At 51.7% G+C, this 16,020-nt stretch overlaps 2 protein-coding genes across 5 annotated transcripts; both read right to left on the bottom strand.

Moving 5' to 3' along the window:
- Positions 1-395: 395 nt before the first annotated feature.
- On the bottom strand, positions 396-2,294 carry LSM10 (LSM10, U7 small nuclear RNA associated). 4 transcript variants are annotated; one of them, XM_038160734.1, is made up of 2 exons: positions 2,220-2,294; positions 396-970 (listed from the first exon to the last, which is right to left on the bottom strand). In XM_038160734.1, the coding sequence occupies exon 2, from the start codon at positions 963-965 to the stop codon at positions 594-596; it is 372 nt and encodes a 123-aa protein (XP_038016662.1). In that variant the 5' UTR covers positions 966-970; positions 2,220-2,294; the 3' UTR covers positions 396-593. The 4 variants fall into 4 exon arrangements, with proteins under 4 accessions (XP_038016662.1, XP_038016661.1, XP_038016660.1 ...); XM_038160733.1 differs by having other exon boundaries at positions 396-994; positions 2,220-2,280; XM_038160732.1 differs by having other exon boundaries at positions 396-1,064; positions 2,220-2,267.
- Positions 2,295-2,554: 260 nt separating this feature from the next.
- On the bottom strand, positions 2,555-14,979 carry OSCP1 (organic solute carrier partner 1). The gene is made up of 12 exons (XM_038161157.1): positions 14,686-14,979; positions 12,912-12,941; positions 9,429-9,583; positions 7,747-7,914; positions 7,305-7,385; positions 6,599-6,702; positions 5,697-5,825; positions 5,111-5,180; positions 4,508-4,647; positions 3,101-3,164; positions 2,650-2,791; positions 2,555-2,601 (listed from the first exon to the last, which is right to left on the bottom strand). The coding sequence occupies exons 1-11, from the start codon at positions 14,795-14,797 to the stop codon at positions 2,675-2,677; spliced, it is 1,170 nt and encodes a 389-aa protein (XP_038017085.1). The 5' UTR covers positions 14,798-14,979; the 3' UTR covers positions 2,555-2,601; positions 2,650-2,674.
- Between the last annotated feature and the right edge of the window lie 1,041 nt (positions 14,980-16,020).

The raw sequence follows: 16,020 nt of genomic DNA, 5'->3' as shown, positions 1-16,020 counted from the left end.
ACTGGGACCCCTGGACTGGAACACCCTGAGTTGGGACACCCTGAGTTTGGACCCCCAGACTGGGACACCCTGAGTTTGGATCGGCGGACTGGGACACCCTGGGTTGGGACACCCTGGACTGGAGCACCCTGATTTGGGACACCCTGGGTTGGGACACCCTGGACTGGGACCACAGAACCCCCACACCCTGAGCTCCAGGCTGGGACCAGCAGGGTTGGGGCCCCCTGGGCACAGGCTGTGGTGGGCTGCTGGTGACAGCAAGTCCTTTGCTCAGTGGGCACGGAAAGGCTGAGCCAGGGGCAGTGGGATGGCAGTTCCAGCCAAGGGTCCTTTGGCCATTGGAGCAGGGACATGAGCAGCTGCCAGTGGAACAGGAAACGAGCAGAGAGACCACAGAGCCTTTACGGGGTGTTATTCACTACAAAAAACAGTCCTGCTCCTCTGCAGGTGGGGGGAACAGCAGAACCCCAAGTCCCTGGGGGAAAATGTTCCTTGGGGGACGTCACTGGGTGGCACGGAGGGAGCTGGCAGTCCACCAAAGAGGCACGTCCACCCGGGTCCATCCCAGCTGCTGTGGGCAGCTCCAGGCCCCCTCACTTGTCCTTGGCAGGAAGGAACTCCCTGCGGCCCTTGTCGCGGCCCCCGAAGTAGCGCACCCTGTGGATGGCCTGCAGCTGCTCCTCGATGGTGGCCCGGATGTCCACCTCGTCGGGGATGTGCATGTAGCGGATGTTCCTGCCGGTCACAAAGAGCTCGTCCAGCTGGGACACGGCGCCCTGCCTGTCCGTGAAGGTCACCTGGGCCAGGCGCACGTTCATGAAGGCGTCCACGCTGGTGACGCGCCCCGCGGCCGCGCTCTCGTCGCGCAGCTCCACGGTGGTGACGCGGCCGCGCAGGCCCTGCAGCAGGATCACCAGGCTGTTCTCGGCGATGGTGCGCTCCTTCAGGGAGTGGCTCACCTCCATGGCGGCTGCGGCGGGACAGGGGCTGGGGACTAGGGACACCTGCCTGCTGGGACTCACGCGGAGCAGTTCCCTCCCATGGGCCAAGCCCTGCACACACACCTGAACATAGACCAGCCCCTGAACACACACCTGAACATGGACCAGCCTGTGAACACACACCTGAACATGGACCAGCCCCTGAACACACACCTGAACATGGACCAGCCCCTGAACACACACCTGAACATGAATCAGCTCCTGCACACCTGAACACGAATCAGCTCCTGCACACCTGAACACGAATCAGCTCCTGCACACACACCTGAACATGGACCAGCCCCTGCACACACACCTGAACACGAATCAGCTCCTGCACACCTGAACACAAATCAGCTCCTGCACACACACCTGAACATGGACCAGCCCCTGCACACACACCTGAACACGAATCAGCCCCTGCACACACACCTGAACATGGACCAGCCCCTGAACACACACCTGAACACAGACCAGCCCCTGAACACCTGAACACGGACCAGCCCCTGCACACACACCTGAACATGGACCAAATCCTGCACACACACCTGTCCACTGTACCAGCCCTCAAACACTCACCTGCACGCACACACACTGTGTGCTCACCTGCACATGTATCACCAGCCACACACCCACCTGCACACACACAGCCCCTCGCACACTCACCTGCACACACACCGCTCCTCGCACACTCACCTGCTCTCACACAGCTCCTCGCACACTCACCTGCACACACACTGCTCCTCGCACACTCACCTGCTCTCACAGCGCTCCTCGCACACTCACCTGCACACACACAGCCCCTCGCACACTCACCTGCACACACACAGCCCCTCGCACACTCACCTGCTCTCACAGCGCTCCTCGCACACTCACCTGCATACACACAGCCCCTCGCACACTCACCTGCACACACACAGCTCCTCGCACACTCACCTGCACACACACCGCTCCTCGCACACTCACCTGCACACACACCGCTCCTCGCACACTCACCTGCACACACACCGCTCCTCGCACACTCACCGCACGCCGCCCCTCGCCCCAGTCCCTGCCATTCTCCTCGCCCACCCCCCTGGCACACGTTCCTCCCCCCTCCCCGCCCGCTGGGGCGCTTCGTGTCCCTCTCGCGCTCTCCCTGCCCTCACCCCGCTCCACACTCGCTGTCCCCCCCAGGTCCCCGTCCCTGTCCCCGTCCCCGTCCCCGTCCCGCACACCGAGCCCCCCCCCCGCACTCACGCGCCGCCGCCTTCCCGCGCGCTCGCCCGCGCCGCCCCGCCCCTCGCGCACGCGCGGCCCCGCCCCTCGCCCCGCCCCCGGCTGGAAGGGGCGGGGCGGCCACGCGCGGCGTGTCCCGGTGTCTCCATGTCCCCGAGTCTCGCTGTCCGCATGTCCCTATGTCCCGTTGTCCCCATGTCCCATTGTCCGCGTGTCCCCATGTCCCAATGTCCACTTGTCCCGGTGTCCGGTTGTCCAAATGACCCATTGTCCTGGTGTCCTCGCGCCCCCATGTCCCGGTGTCCCCATGTCCCAATGTCCCGGTGTCCCGCTGTCCGCGTGTCCCGCTGTCCCCATGTCCCAGTGTCCGCTTGTCCGAATATCCGCGTGTCCCGGTGTCCGCGTGTCCCGGTGTCCCAATGTCCCGCTGTCCGCGTGTCCCGGTGTCCGCGTGTCCCGCTGTCCCCGTGTCCCGCTCAGAGCCCGTCCATCAGTGCCAGCAGGTCCTCGCCCTTCTCGGCGCTGCCCGGGCGCGGCTCCGCCACGTCCAGCTCGCCCAGGATGCGGGACAGCTCCGCCCGCCGGCCCGGCTCCTGCGGGACAGACACCGCGCTCAGCCCCCCGTGTCCCCGCGCTGCCCCCGCGCCCGGGGCCGGGCTGGGCTGGGACGTGCTCCTTTACACCCAAACCAGCTAAAAACTTGCTCTGCTGTTTGTCAGGATTCAAGTTTTCTTAGTAAATATTCACCCATTCCACTGTCTTGGCAGAAAATTGGCAATTACTTAGTTATGAGCTTAAGTGAAATGGGAAAAAATGTAATTTTAAGTCCCTACTCTGCGTGAAACACAGTTCTTAGAGAGGCAGGGATGGTGAGAACCAGTGATGTGAAATGTGAAACGTACCTGTGTGGCTTCTATGTTGATAACCTTGTAGGACAACTCCTCTGGTCTGGTCTGTGCAGCGTGTCTTAATTAAAAACATGAAAAGAGTGCTTAATCCCACGAAGATGTATAAGGAAATGATAAAAATCAGACTTCATCAGGCTCCTGGAGGCACAAATGATGCTCACAGGGCCAGCCTGGACGTGACTTGAAGCAGCCTGGTCTACTGGAAGGTGTCCCTTCCCATGGCAGAGTAGAATTAGAGGACCCTTAAGGTCCCTTCCAACCCAAACCATTCAGGAATTCCATGAAGTTTGGCAATGCCTCTGTTCCTACTTGGCAAATTAATGTGTTCCCCTCAGTTTGGAGGCTTCTCCCTGTCCCAGATATTTTTATTAAGTGAAGAGCAGGAATATTTCTGCAGCGGAAACAAGCAGACAGAAACATCCTGCTAAAATGGCTGAGGGGATATTTCTGTCCAGGGGCATTGGGAGAAAAGCTGCAGCACAGAGGACACCTGGAGCAGGAGAACAACACCCTGCTGTGACCCTAAAGCTCTCTAGGGCCAGCTTTGCTCTCCAGGGCTCCCCAAACCCAAACCCAAACCCAAACCCAAACCCAAACCCAAACCCAAACCCAAACCCAAACCCAGGAGGATCCGGCATAGATAACACACTGCTCTGACCCTAAAGCTCTCCAGGGCCAGCTTTGCTCTCCAGGGCTCCCCAAGGGCACCCTAAACCCACACCAGGAAGAACTCCAGCGTAGATAACAACACACTGCTGTGACCCCAAAGCTCTCCAGGGCTGGCTTTGCTCTCCAGGGCTCCCCAAACCCAAACCCAAACCCAGGAGGATCCGGCATAGATAACACACTGCTCTGACCCTAAAGCTCTCCAGGGCCAGCTTTGCTCTCCAGGGCTCCCCAAACCCAAACCCAAACCCAAACCCAAACCCAAACCCAAACCCAAACCCAAACCCAAACCCTAACCCAAACCCAGAAGGATCCAGCATAGATAACAACACACTGCTGTGACCCTAAAGCTCTTGAAGGCCAGCTTTGCTCTCCAGGGATCCCCAAGGGCACCCCAAACCCAAACCCCAAACCCAGAAGGACTCCAGTGTAGACAACAACACTGACCCTAAAGCTCTCCAGGGCCAGCTTTGCTCTCCAGGACTCCCCAAATCCAAACCCAAACCCAGAAGGATCCAGCATAGATAACACACTGCTCTGTCCCTAAAGCTCTCTAGGGCCAGCTTTGCTCTCCAGGGCTCCCCAAACCCAAACCCACCAAACCCAAACCCAAACCCAGGAGGATCCGGCATAGATAACACACTGCTCTGACCCTAAAGCTCTCCAGGGCCAGCTTTGCTCTCCAGGGCTCCCCCAGGGCTCCCCAAACCCAAACCCAGAGGGACTCCAGCGTACTCTTCCTCCTCGTCAGTGGTGAACAAGTTCAGCCGAAATCCCGACTCGCCACCAGCGGGTTTCTGGATGTCCAAACCTCCCAGCAGCCGGGCCAAAAAGTTCAGCTCTTCTTTAGCAAGAGGGTTGGGGGCTATGTTCTCCTGCAGGAAACAGCAAGGGGCCAGTTGGGCAATTACTGGGGCTGCAAGGAGCTTTGATATTCCATATGTGTCCTTTGTATTCCATACATGTCCTTCAGAGGGATATAAACACGTTTATTTCCTGTTTTTCCTGGCACAGATTGTGCAGATAACCACAGTAATCTCCAGCTCCATACTGAAAATGGTTGATTGAATTTATAAACTCAGCACAAGATACTTTTCCAGCAAAACTGGACAGATGACAAATCTGTAAAGCCAATTTCCTCTTTTCTGAGGAGATTAAAATGGAAGCAAGCACATCCTTGCAGGAGGATTCTTTGGGAAAATGTGCCCTGGTTTCAGAGGACTGGGAGGATTGGATGAGGCTCTGAGAACACCAGAAAAGCTTCCCTGACCTTATCCCAAATCTATAGAGTAAGAATTTGGGCAGTTTAAGCAGGGACAGGAGGAGAACACCACTGACCTTTGCCTGGGATGCCAGGTTTTTGGATGATCCTGACACGTGTGTCTCCACCGGCCGGGTCACGCTGTACCTGGAGGGAAAACACTCGTGGAAGAGCAGCTTGTTCTGGGACCAGGTACAGAACCAGAGGGAGCAGCACAGCGTGCAGAATTTTAGGATATTTGCCTGAAGACTGAACAGTTGCAATGAGAAGTTGCAGCTCAGTGTGGTGCAATAGTGAGGCAGTAAGGTGTGTGAGGGACAAAGCTGTGAGCAGGAACACAGATCTCTTTGGATGGAAAAGGTACATTAAGGCAAACATGGAGAACAGAGAGGATTTCTGGACTGTGGTTACATGAAACCACATTTCACGTGGTGAGAACACTCTTTCCTCAGCTCCACTGTGGACATAAATCAAAGTTTTGCTGGTTTTTGCAGCTCTTTATACACTGTCCACACATGTCCTGGTGCAGGACAGAACCTTGTAACAAAGCCAATTTGATAATTAATAGCAAAAGAGGCCAAATCCACACCAGGCTGAAGATGTGCTTCTGACCAATCCATCAGCATTTGGTTCAGGTTTCTACACAGAACAAAAATTACTTACATATTTGTTCCAAGTTTGAGGACTCTGTCTCCATAAAGCTCAAAAGATCCTTCCCTTTGTGGAGTAACATAATTCCCAGCAGTGCTGAACTCAGCCCTTTTCACTTCCACTCCTTTGTGATTGAATATCCTTGAAATGAGGCATTATTGAAACATTTAGTAGCTTCAGTCCTGATTTTAGTACCTAATTCCTCTGCTTTCTGCATGAGGGGAATAAAACTCTACTCTATATACTACTACTACTACTACCTCCATTATATTATGTATAATAATAATATTCTTTATAACAATAATAATTCTGTACATTGCTAAATGCCTCTGTTATGGGATAAATTAACAATGGCTAATTATGATAGAAAACTCCCAAAAGCAGCTCAGCATTTCATGGCTGGGTGGCTTAGTCCCAAATCCTGCCCTTTAAATAGTATTAAATAATAATAATAATAATAATAATAATAATAATAATAATAATAATAATAATAATAATAATAATAATAATAATAATAATAATAATAATAATAACATAATAATAATAATAATAACATAATAATAAAAAGAATAGATAAACAATAGTTAAATAATAGAGATATAATAATAAGTAATGATAGAGAAATAATGTTAGGGAAATAATGATAGAGAAATAATGATAGGGAAATAATGATAGGGAAATTGTGATAGGGAAATAATGATAGGGAAATAATGATAGAGAAATCATGATAGGGAAATCATGATAGGGAAATCATGATAGGGAAATCATGATAATAAAGGCCTCTTAAATAGCATTTACTGTATTTACTGGGTTTCAGCTATCCATGCAACAGGAATGGCAGTTTGAGCTGGATTCCTGAGCCCTCTGGCACGAGATGCTGCTCCCTGGGCAGCCCCACCATGGCAGCAGCTCACCTGATGAGCCCTGGCACCTCTGTGCCCCACGGGACAGGCCCTGAGATGGGCAGCACGAAGCGGCCGTTGGAGTTCTGCACTTTATCCTTCAGGAAGATGGAGACCTGCAAAGGGACACCACAAGCATCACAGCCTGGGGCAATCCCCTACAGAGCTTCCCATCCGAATCCCCTGAAATGGGAGCTTGAGCCTCTCTGCCTGTGCTGGGGAAGGTTTCCCAGAGCTCTTGATCCGTGCAGGGATGTATTTACAAAGGCAGGGATGTGGAATTGTGGTCCAGAGGATGGGCACACTGATCTAACATTAAATAAATTATAAATTTTAAAAATTACAAAAAAAAGAAGTTTTTTAATAAAAATATCAGAAACTACATCCTGTTCATGCACATGAGTGTCACCAATTTGTTTAGAGAACATCAAGACTTCATGCTCAGGTTTCCTATCAAATTTCTTCTAAAAGAAAAAATGGATTGATCCATCACACTAGTAGAGATTCCTCTTTTCATAACATTGTAGAATTCTTCAGCATTATTGCAGTATATGTGCTCAATTTGTGACATTTGAGTGCAATTACAATTACAGGCACGTCAAGACGATTGAAAAGCACAAACAACAAACCCAAACCTGCAGTGTTTTTAAGCAGATCCCTTTATTTCCAGCCCCAAACTCCCTGTCATTCTCCTTGCCTAGCTGGATTGGGCTCTTACCCTGATGTGCATGTCCTGGAAGAAAATGAGAAGTGTTTGCCTGATGAGCTGGAATTCACCATCAGAGAGACAGTTGTAGGTCTGGAAAAGAAAAATCATCATGCAAGGGTTGGCAGGAGTGCCATGTCCCACCCAGGGAAAGAGGGAGCAAACAAGTGCAGCTGAAGATTCTGATCCACTTGCAGGGGAGCAGAGATACTCTAAGGGGGCTGCTGGTCATTATCAACAATTATTGTCTGCCACTGAAAGTCTGATTTAATTTCTGCTGAAATCAGTGAAACTTAGATCAGGCTGAATAAACAACACATTGATTTAAACTGGGCCAGTAGAGAAATACCACTTGACTCACAGCCCTCTCCAATGCAGTAATCCATCTCTAAGAGGTAAAAACCCCATAAAATCAGACCACAGTGTGTCCCACCCTTTCCCTGAGGAGCCTCACCTCGATCAGCCGCCGGAAGGTCTCATCCACCTGGTTCAGGATGCCAGGGGAGTCGGAGATGAAATCCTTGATGGCATCCAGGTGGTTGAAGGTGACCAGCAGAATGTCCCTGGGCCGAGGGCACAGCAGCACTTGGTATTTGAAGGCCATAGTCATGAGGTCGTAGAGCTGCAGAGGAACACAGCAATGTTGGTCCTGTCACAGAGGAAACCTCCTGGGCATGGACAGAGGGATTCAGTCAGGCCAGCACCTGCCTGTGGCACAAGGAACCATTTTTGCTTCCTTTCCTAAAAAAACAAGAGCTCTGCAGTGCCATCCCCAGCCTTCCTGCTGGGTCTGCAATGCCCCCAGTGCTCAGTGAGGTCACAGCTCGAGCGTGTCCTGTGTCCAGCTCTCAGCCCCTCAGGGCAAGAGGGACATGGAGGGGCTGGAGCATGTCCAGAGAAGGGAACAGACCTGGGGAAGGGGCTGGAGGACCCAAAGCAGCTCAGGGGGCTCAGCCTGGAGAAAAGGAGGCTCAGGGGGGACTTTCTGGTTCTGCACCTCCTGACAGGAGGGGACAGCTGGGGTGGTCGGGCTCTGCTCCCAGGGAACAGGGAAAGAGGAGAGGGAACGGCCTCAGGCTGGGCCAGGAGAGGCTCAGCTTGGACAGCAGCAGGAATTTCTGCATGGAAATGCTGATTAAACACTGGAAGGGGCTGCCCAGGGAGGTGGTGAAGTCCCCATCCCTGGAGGTGTCCAAGGAACGACTGGAGGTGGCACTCAGTGCTCTGGGCTGGGGACAAGGTGGGGACTGGGCACAGCTTGGACTCGATGCTCTTGGAGAGCTCTTCCACCCTCAGTGATTCTGTGAATTTCAGCAGCCCTGACACCTGGGTGGAGGGCTCTCTGGTAATCCCATTCCTACCATTTTTTCCTAAATGTGGGTTCACTGTTTGCAGGCAATAACTCCAACACCTGCAAGACAGTGGGTGTCAGTACAGAGACACAGAATTTCTCCACACCCACACACCATACACGTGTGTCTTTTTAATACATATGAAAACACCTGATAAACTTAAGGAATGCTCAGTGAACTTGTTCAAGCCAAACATTTAGCTGTTCAAGCAGAAATAGCTCTGAGGCAGCTGATACCACCATGGATTTCCTTGGCTGAGAACTATTGTATTTGTGGGGTGCCCTGATGAAGGCAGGAATGATGAATCTGACTCCATGCTCTGAGAAGGCTAATTTATTATTTGATGATATTATATTATAATTAAAGAATGCTACACTGCACTAAAGAATACAGAAAGGATACTTACAGAAGGCTAAAAAGATAATAATGAAACTCGTGACTCTCTCCAGAGTCCTGACACAGCTTGGCCCTGATTGGCCAAAGAGTGAAAACAACTCCCAGCAGAACCCAGTGAAACAATCACCTGTGGGTAAACAATCCCCAAACACATTCCACACGAGCACAGCACAGGAGAAGCAAATGAGAGAAGAATTGTTTTCCTTTTTCTCTGAGGCTTCTCAGCTTCCCAGGAGAAAAATCCTGGGCGAAGGGATTTTTCAGAGAACGTGAATGTGACAGAGAACCATTTTCACATGGAAAGCTTTTCCAAAATGGCAAAGCCACGGGTTAAATATTGCACCAGAAAGTGGTGCAGGGCAGCTGGGCAGTGCAGCAGGACTCTCACCTTGTCCATGCTGGCCTGGTTGAGTCTCATGATGGAGGCGTGAGCCAGGCGGTCGTACACGGTGCGCAGGGCTTTCTTGGAGTACAGCTCCTGGGGTTTGAACAGCTCCTCCATGAACTTCTTGTTGAACATGGTGCTGATGATGTCGTTCATAACTGCAGAGACAAAGTCAGGCTCTGTGGTTTGCTGCAAACAGCGTGCTCCTGCTCCATCCCAGGGGCACACCGGGGTTACCTGTGCCCAGCAGGAGAGGGGGAGCAGCACCCCTGCACCCAGCTCTGCCACCTGATGTCCCCAGGGCACAAGTGCCACCTGAGCTGAAGGCAGCAGGCCCTGTTTGCCAGTGGGAATAAGGCTGGCTTTGTTGCCCTGGTTTTACAGCTGTGGTTGGCACTTTTCATTTTTAAATAACGCTGTTTGCAGGCTGCTCTGACGTGTTATTATCTAAAAAAGCTGCAGTTCTGCTTCCCAAGGAGAGTGTTTTGCACTGTGGTAGATCTTTGCTGCGCCTGTTCCTTGACACCCTCTGACACCATCAGTCTATTTTTTAACTTCTCAACAGAAGCTCCTGCAGGGCTCTCTGTAATCTTTGTTCCAATCAGATTAACACTGGCAGGTATTGAATAAAGCATTTATACCCCTGGGATCTATATCAACCCACTCAGGGCTCTCACAGCTGAAACACCTGCAGGCCCTAGAGTTTCAAATGCAGAACTCCAAACTTCCTTACTTGTGGTTAATTTTTAACGCGTACATTTAGCCATGGAACTGCTTTATTACTGAGGAGTTCTTAGAGCTCAGGAGTGCTGAGTGGCAGGGCTGTGCTCTGGTTATTGAGCTTCTAATGCAAACAAGGTGGAAAACATTGTGCAGTGCCTCAAGCAGATGCAGCACCTGAGCTTTTGTGCTGGATCTGCCACTTTTATGATCTCCCTGATACACTTTAAAGAGTTATCATCAATAAACGTTTATTCCTCTATCAAAAAAAAGGTAAATGAATACATCAGGTCACAGATTGCTGTACAAGTGTGGGTTTTCCTAAGCAGATCACTGTTACAAAGCTCATAATGCCAGACAATTCCTGAGGATTAGAAAAAATCTCAGAATAAATATTTAAAAAAAAAAAGAAAGAAAGAAAAGAAGAAAAAGTGAACATACAGAGAGTGGTAGTGACCAGTGGTTTGAGTTACTGCCCTAATGATTCCCTGGGGGGGCAGACACCTGGCTTTTCACACCTGTCCTACCCCAACAGACAAAACAAAGGCAATTTCCCTGTCACTCATCTCTTCCCAGAGGATAAACTCCCTGGGGACTGCTGGGAGCCAGGGCAGGGAGAGCTGTGTTCCCAAGGGCAGAGATCTCCTGAAGTGGTTCTCTCTCCTCCCTGAACCTGCTGGCTCCTCACACACTGCCCACACACAGCTCAGCAGCCCCTCTGCTGAACCTGACAGGGCTGCCCAGTCCTGGTTTAAACACCCCAAAAAACCACAGAGACATCAGCTCCTGAGCAGCCTGGACTAAGAATACACCTAACTACAAATAGGAAAAAAGTCCCTCCTTCCTCCCTTCCTTTCAAACAAACTGGCCACAAAACAAATCCCTACTTTGCAATCTCAGGCAGAAATCCCCTATTTTTTAATTTTTTTTTTTGGTGGAGAAAATAAAATATATTAGTACTAGTAGATATTAGTATCTAGTTAATTTTGCAGGGAATCAATTATGACAAAAATAAGAACTTCTGCTTTATACTGCTATTAAGGAAAATATTTTTAAGCTGCTTGTGTGTGCTGCCCACAGAAAGACTTCTCCTGTCTTTGGAGAGCCACAAACAACCCAAACCAGCAGGAGACAGAGACCTCCCAGCACAATGATTTTTCAACAGAAAAACCACGGACATAAATTATCTTCTGAAATTAAAACCTCTTGTGTGGGCTATAAAAAGAACTGAGAAAGACATTAAAAAAAAAAATCAATCACAGCAAAGGGCAAATTGATAATAAATCTCTCCCATGTTTGATGGTGACACAGCAAAGGTCTCAGGGGGGCCCTGGAGTGGCCCTGGCAGGTGACACAGGAGCATTGGCCCGGGGACATGGCACAAGCAACACAGAAAAAGCAACTGAGCAGAGAGGGGAGGCCACCAACTGGGATGAGAGGAGGGAAACCAGTACAGGCAGTGTGATGGGCAGGACTGAAGCTGGGGGCGATGGTGGCTGTGCCCTCCTCACACCAAGTCTCTGGTGACAGACAGCACGTGTCCCTGGCATGGCTGGGATGCATGGCGTGAGGCTGGAGCTAGGCCTGGGTGATGCTGGTGCTTCCTGGAGGATGTTTGGGGCAGCAGAAGGAACATTTGAGCTCCGGGCAGTCACCCTGAGTGCCACAGGCTCGTGGTTCCTCAGGGAGCTTGTCACTGCTCCATCAGTGACAGCCCCAGGGTGACATCAGAACCCTCCTGAGATGCCCTGGAGCACTGGGCACAGTGTTCTCTCTCACAGGAGAAGGGAAGGGTCGGCCTGGGAGCTGCCCCTGAGCCAGCCCTGTCCCCCTGCCTCCCAGCTCTGGGCAGCTCCTCCTCGTCTGGGATGGGATGGAATCTGTCCCTGGACTTCTGAGTTACAGGCTGTGCTTGGAAACAGGATGTAATGGCAAGAAAAAAGCTGGGGCAAACTCCAGGACATCAGCACTTACCTTCAGTAAATATTAAAACCTACCAAAAATGGTGCTTATTTTCCAAAACACGAATCACAACCTCGATCCCTCTCCAAAAAGGGCTGCTCAGAAGGACCCTGCAAGTTCTGCTCATGCTCACCGAGCAAAAACCTGAGATTGAAGAGATTTATTTCCCTCATTCCTTAGCACAGCCCTTGCTGCAGGCTCCTGTTCCAGGGCAGATTCCAGAGGGAAACCCCCGAGGGCTCAGTCCCACCCTCAGGCTCCCTCCAGCCAGGATGAGCTGTGGGCTCCTGCTCCTTTGGGATGACCCTGCCAGGTGTGACCACCAGCACAGGTGGCTAAAGCAGCTGGGATGGGAATGCCTTCGATCATCCCTGGAGTTCACCTGTCCAAACCCTGAGCAAAGCATGAGATAAAACCTTAAAAAATGGAATACACCCAATATTCCTGCATTTAAGCTGAAAAACGACCTGCACAATGCTCACACAATTACATGCTTGCATGAAAACAGTGGTAAAGAAACACAAATACCATTTTTGCAGGCAAGACCACCAGGATAAAAAGCTTTGATCCATTTATAATCTTGGTTAAATTACCAGCTGATTTTTGAGGCCATGTGATTTTAAGATGCGGGTCTGTTTTTTCACTGATTGACAGTCAAAAGGGCATTTAAGGAGCAGGTGAGCATTACTGTGGATTTGTGACACTGCCTGAAGGCTGCAGGAACAGCCTCAGGTGTTCAGGCACGATGAGCCCCAGGTGTGCACGTGGGGTTGGACTGGTGCATGCAGCCAGCAGTTACTGTACCTCGTTTCCTGTCCACATCTGTCCATTCATCTACACGAAGCATATAAAACAAAACAGCAGTTCAAGACGTAAGAACAAGAGTTGCGAGGAGAAGAAAGAAAATAGAAAGAAATAAATTAAATTTTAAAAAAAAGAAGCTAGCTAGTGGATTTTGTCTCTTCTCATCAGCATTCAGCACTGAATGAGAACCTCACCCTCCCCTAGGATAAAACCCTGCTGCTTCAGTGCACATCAAATTTTACCCTTTGCATGAGCTTGGGTAGTTTTCAGCTGTATTTTGCACTTAGAAGTAACCAACATTTGAGTGAACAGCATCAACAAACACCTCAGTGTGGGTGAACCACATCTCAGGGAAATTAACACACAACTTTTTGGAAGAAAAAAAAAAATCTCCATGTGTGGACAAACTAAAGCAGTCCAATTCTCCTACTGAGACACCCCACCAAGATTTAATTTAGCTAAAATCCTAAACTTGTCCCTGAATGAACAGCAGTAAACTTCTGTCAGATCATTCCCGCATCAGGACACACATGAATAATTACAAATTTACGTGTCCCATCAGGACACACACGAATAATTACAAATTTACGTGTCCCATCAGGACACACAAGAATAATTACAAATTTACGTGTCCCATCAGGACACACATGAATAATTACAAATTTCCCCCTCACAAACAACACAACAATTACACAGTGAACCCTTTGCTGTTTAGCACTTCATAAAGGACAGGCAGAAGGGATAACAACACCAAGCTCATGCCAAGCTGAGCTTCCCGAGGCACATTCCCCATGCCCCGACAGAGAGGTGCAAGGACTTGTAAAGCAAAGTGGTTTTAAATTTTAAATTGAAGTGGTAAATGCAGAGGTGCTTGGTTGGGAGCTGGAGTTTCACGGCCCACGTGAAGACACGAGGCTCTGTTTGTAGAAGGATTTTGGCCAAATGAGATTGTGTAAAAGCCAGGGTTTCGGGAGCTGTACTGGTATCTGAATTTCACACAATTGCACGTGCTGTGCCTGCACGAGATGTATAAATTTATTCCTGGAAACTCCTTCCCATTGCAAAGCAACCTCTGCCCCAAACAGTCCAGGAGCTGGGATGACAGAACCAAATCCTGGCTTGAGTCCAAAAGGGCATTTCTGAAGCTTTAACCCCCGAACTGAGCACAGAAACACCAACAAGAACTCCCCTTTCTCCTTCTGGGTGAGAACCTCCCAAACCAACCTCAGCGACACGCTGGGGCTGGGAAGGAACTTCAGGAGCATCACCGAGCCGATCCACCCAACGGCACGAACACCGAGGGCTGATTTCCGTGATAATTACGGTGTGATTACTGAAACCGGGGCAGGGACACTGAGGCCGTGAGCCCGCAGCATCCTCTGGTGCCAGCACGGCGTGTCCCGGGGTGTCCCGGAGCCACAGCTGGCAGGAGGAGAGGACACGGCCTCAAGCTGCGCCAAGGGAAGCTTAGGTTAGACGTCAGGAAAAAGTTATTCACTGGAAGAGCGGCTGGGAAATGGAATTGTCTGCCCAGGGAGGGGTGCAGCCACCATCCCTGGAGGAGTTTAAGCACACCTCGGTGCCAGGGTTCAGCTGATGAGGAGGTGGTAGGGCATGGGTTGGGCTGGGTGATATTAAAGGTCTTTTCCACTCCAGTTCGTTCTGTGCTTCTGTGGCATCCCGGGAAGCGGCACCGCCGGGCGGAGCAGCCCGAGCCGCTCTCGGGAACACCGGCAGCGGGACACCGGCAGCGGAGGGACCGCGCAGCGCTCACCTTTGCGCGCCTTCTCCCCGGGGATGCTCTGGGCGCGCAGCCGCTGGTCCAGGATGTAGAGCATCTCCCCGCCCAGGTTCAGGAACAGCAGCGGCAGCGTCCGCGTCGACATGGCCCCGCTCCCCGGCCCCGCTCCCCAGCACGGCCCGGCTCCCCGGCCCCCGGCCCGGCTCCCGGCACGGCCCCGCTCCCCGCTCCGCCGCCGTTGCCGGGCAGCCGCGGGGCCAATCGGGGAGCGCCGTCTTGGCCGGCGGGGCCGCGCCTGCGCAACGTCCCGGTGTGAGTGTGAGAGTGAGAGTGCATCATCCTGGTCCGTGTGTGCAACGTCCCGGTGTGAGTGTGAGAGTGAGAGTGCATCATCCTGATCCGTGTGTGCAACGTCCCGGTGTGAGTGTGAGAGTGTGCAACGTCCCGGTGTGAGTGTGAGAGTGCATCATCCTGATCCGTGTGTGCAACGTCCCGGTGTGAGTGTGAGAGTGTGCAACGTCCCGGTGTGAGTGTGAGAGTGTGCAACGTCCCGGTGTGAGTGTGAGAGTGCATCATCCTGATCCGTGTGTGCAACGTCCCGGTGTGAGTGTGAGAGTGTGCATCGTCCCGGTGTGAGTGTGAGAGTGTGCATCATCCTGATCCGTGTGTGCAACGTCCCGGTGTGAGTGTGAGAGTGAGAGTGTGCATCCTGATCCGTGTGCGCATCGTCCCGGTGCGAGTGTGAGTGTGCATCATCCTGATCCGTGTGTGTATCGTCCCGGTGTTAGTGTGAGTGTGCATCATTGTGATCCGTGTGTGCATCGTCCCGATCCGTGTGTGCATCCTCCCAGTGTGTGTCCATCCTCCCGGTCTGAGTGCACAACATCCCGGTGTGTGTGAGTGTGTGCATTGTCCTGATCCGTGTGTGCATCATCCTGATCCGTGTGTGCATTGTCCCAATCCATGCGTGCATCATCCCGGTGTGATTGTGCATCCTCGTGATCCACGTGTGCATTGTCCTAATCTGAGCGTGCATCCTCCTGGTGTGAGCTGTGTGCATCATCCCCGGTGCGTATGCACATTGTCCCGGTCTGAGTGTGCATTGTCACAACCCCTGTGTGCTTCATCCCCGGTCCATGTGTGCATTGTCCCTGTGCCACCATCCCAGTCCCTGTGTGGAGTATCCCAGCGCACAAGCACGACCCCAGCACATTGAAGAATGGTTTAGGTTGAAAAGGACCTTAAAGCCCATCCAGTGCCACCCCCTGCCATGGCAGGGACACCTTCCACTGTCCCAGGCTGCTCCAAGCCCTGTCCAGCCTGGCCTTGGGCACTGCCAGGGATCCAGGGGCAGCCACAGCTGCTCTG

This window comes from Motacilla alba, chromosome 23, assembly GCF_015832195.1.
Source record: "Motacilla alba alba isolate MOTALB_02 chromosome 23, Motacilla_alba_V1.0_pri, whole genome shotgun sequence".
Classification (NCBI taxonomy): Eukaryota; Metazoa; Chordata; class Aves; order Passeriformes; family Motacillidae; genus Motacilla; species Motacilla alba.
This window is presented reverse-complemented; position numbering and strand designations above follow the sequence as displayed.

Bases quoted from the DNA above. Each gene is read 5' to 3' on its own strand.
- LSM10 (XM_038160734.1), bottom strand. From the start codon at position 965: ATGGAGGTGAGCCACTCCCTGAAGGAGCGCACCATCGCCGAGAACAGC.
- OSCP1 (XM_038161157.1), bottom strand. From the start codon at position 14,797: ATGTCGACGCGGACGCTGCCGCTGCTGTTCCTGAACCTGGGCGGGGAG. The intron at 12,942-14,685 runs GTGAGCGCTGCG...TGCTTCGTGTAG, and splicing joins CGGGGAGAAGGCGCGCAAAG to ATGAATGGACAGATGTGGAC. The intron at 7,915-9,428 runs GTGAGAGTCCTG...GTTCCTCTGCAG, and splicing joins ACCAGGCCAGCATGGACAAG to CTCTACGACCTCATGACTAT.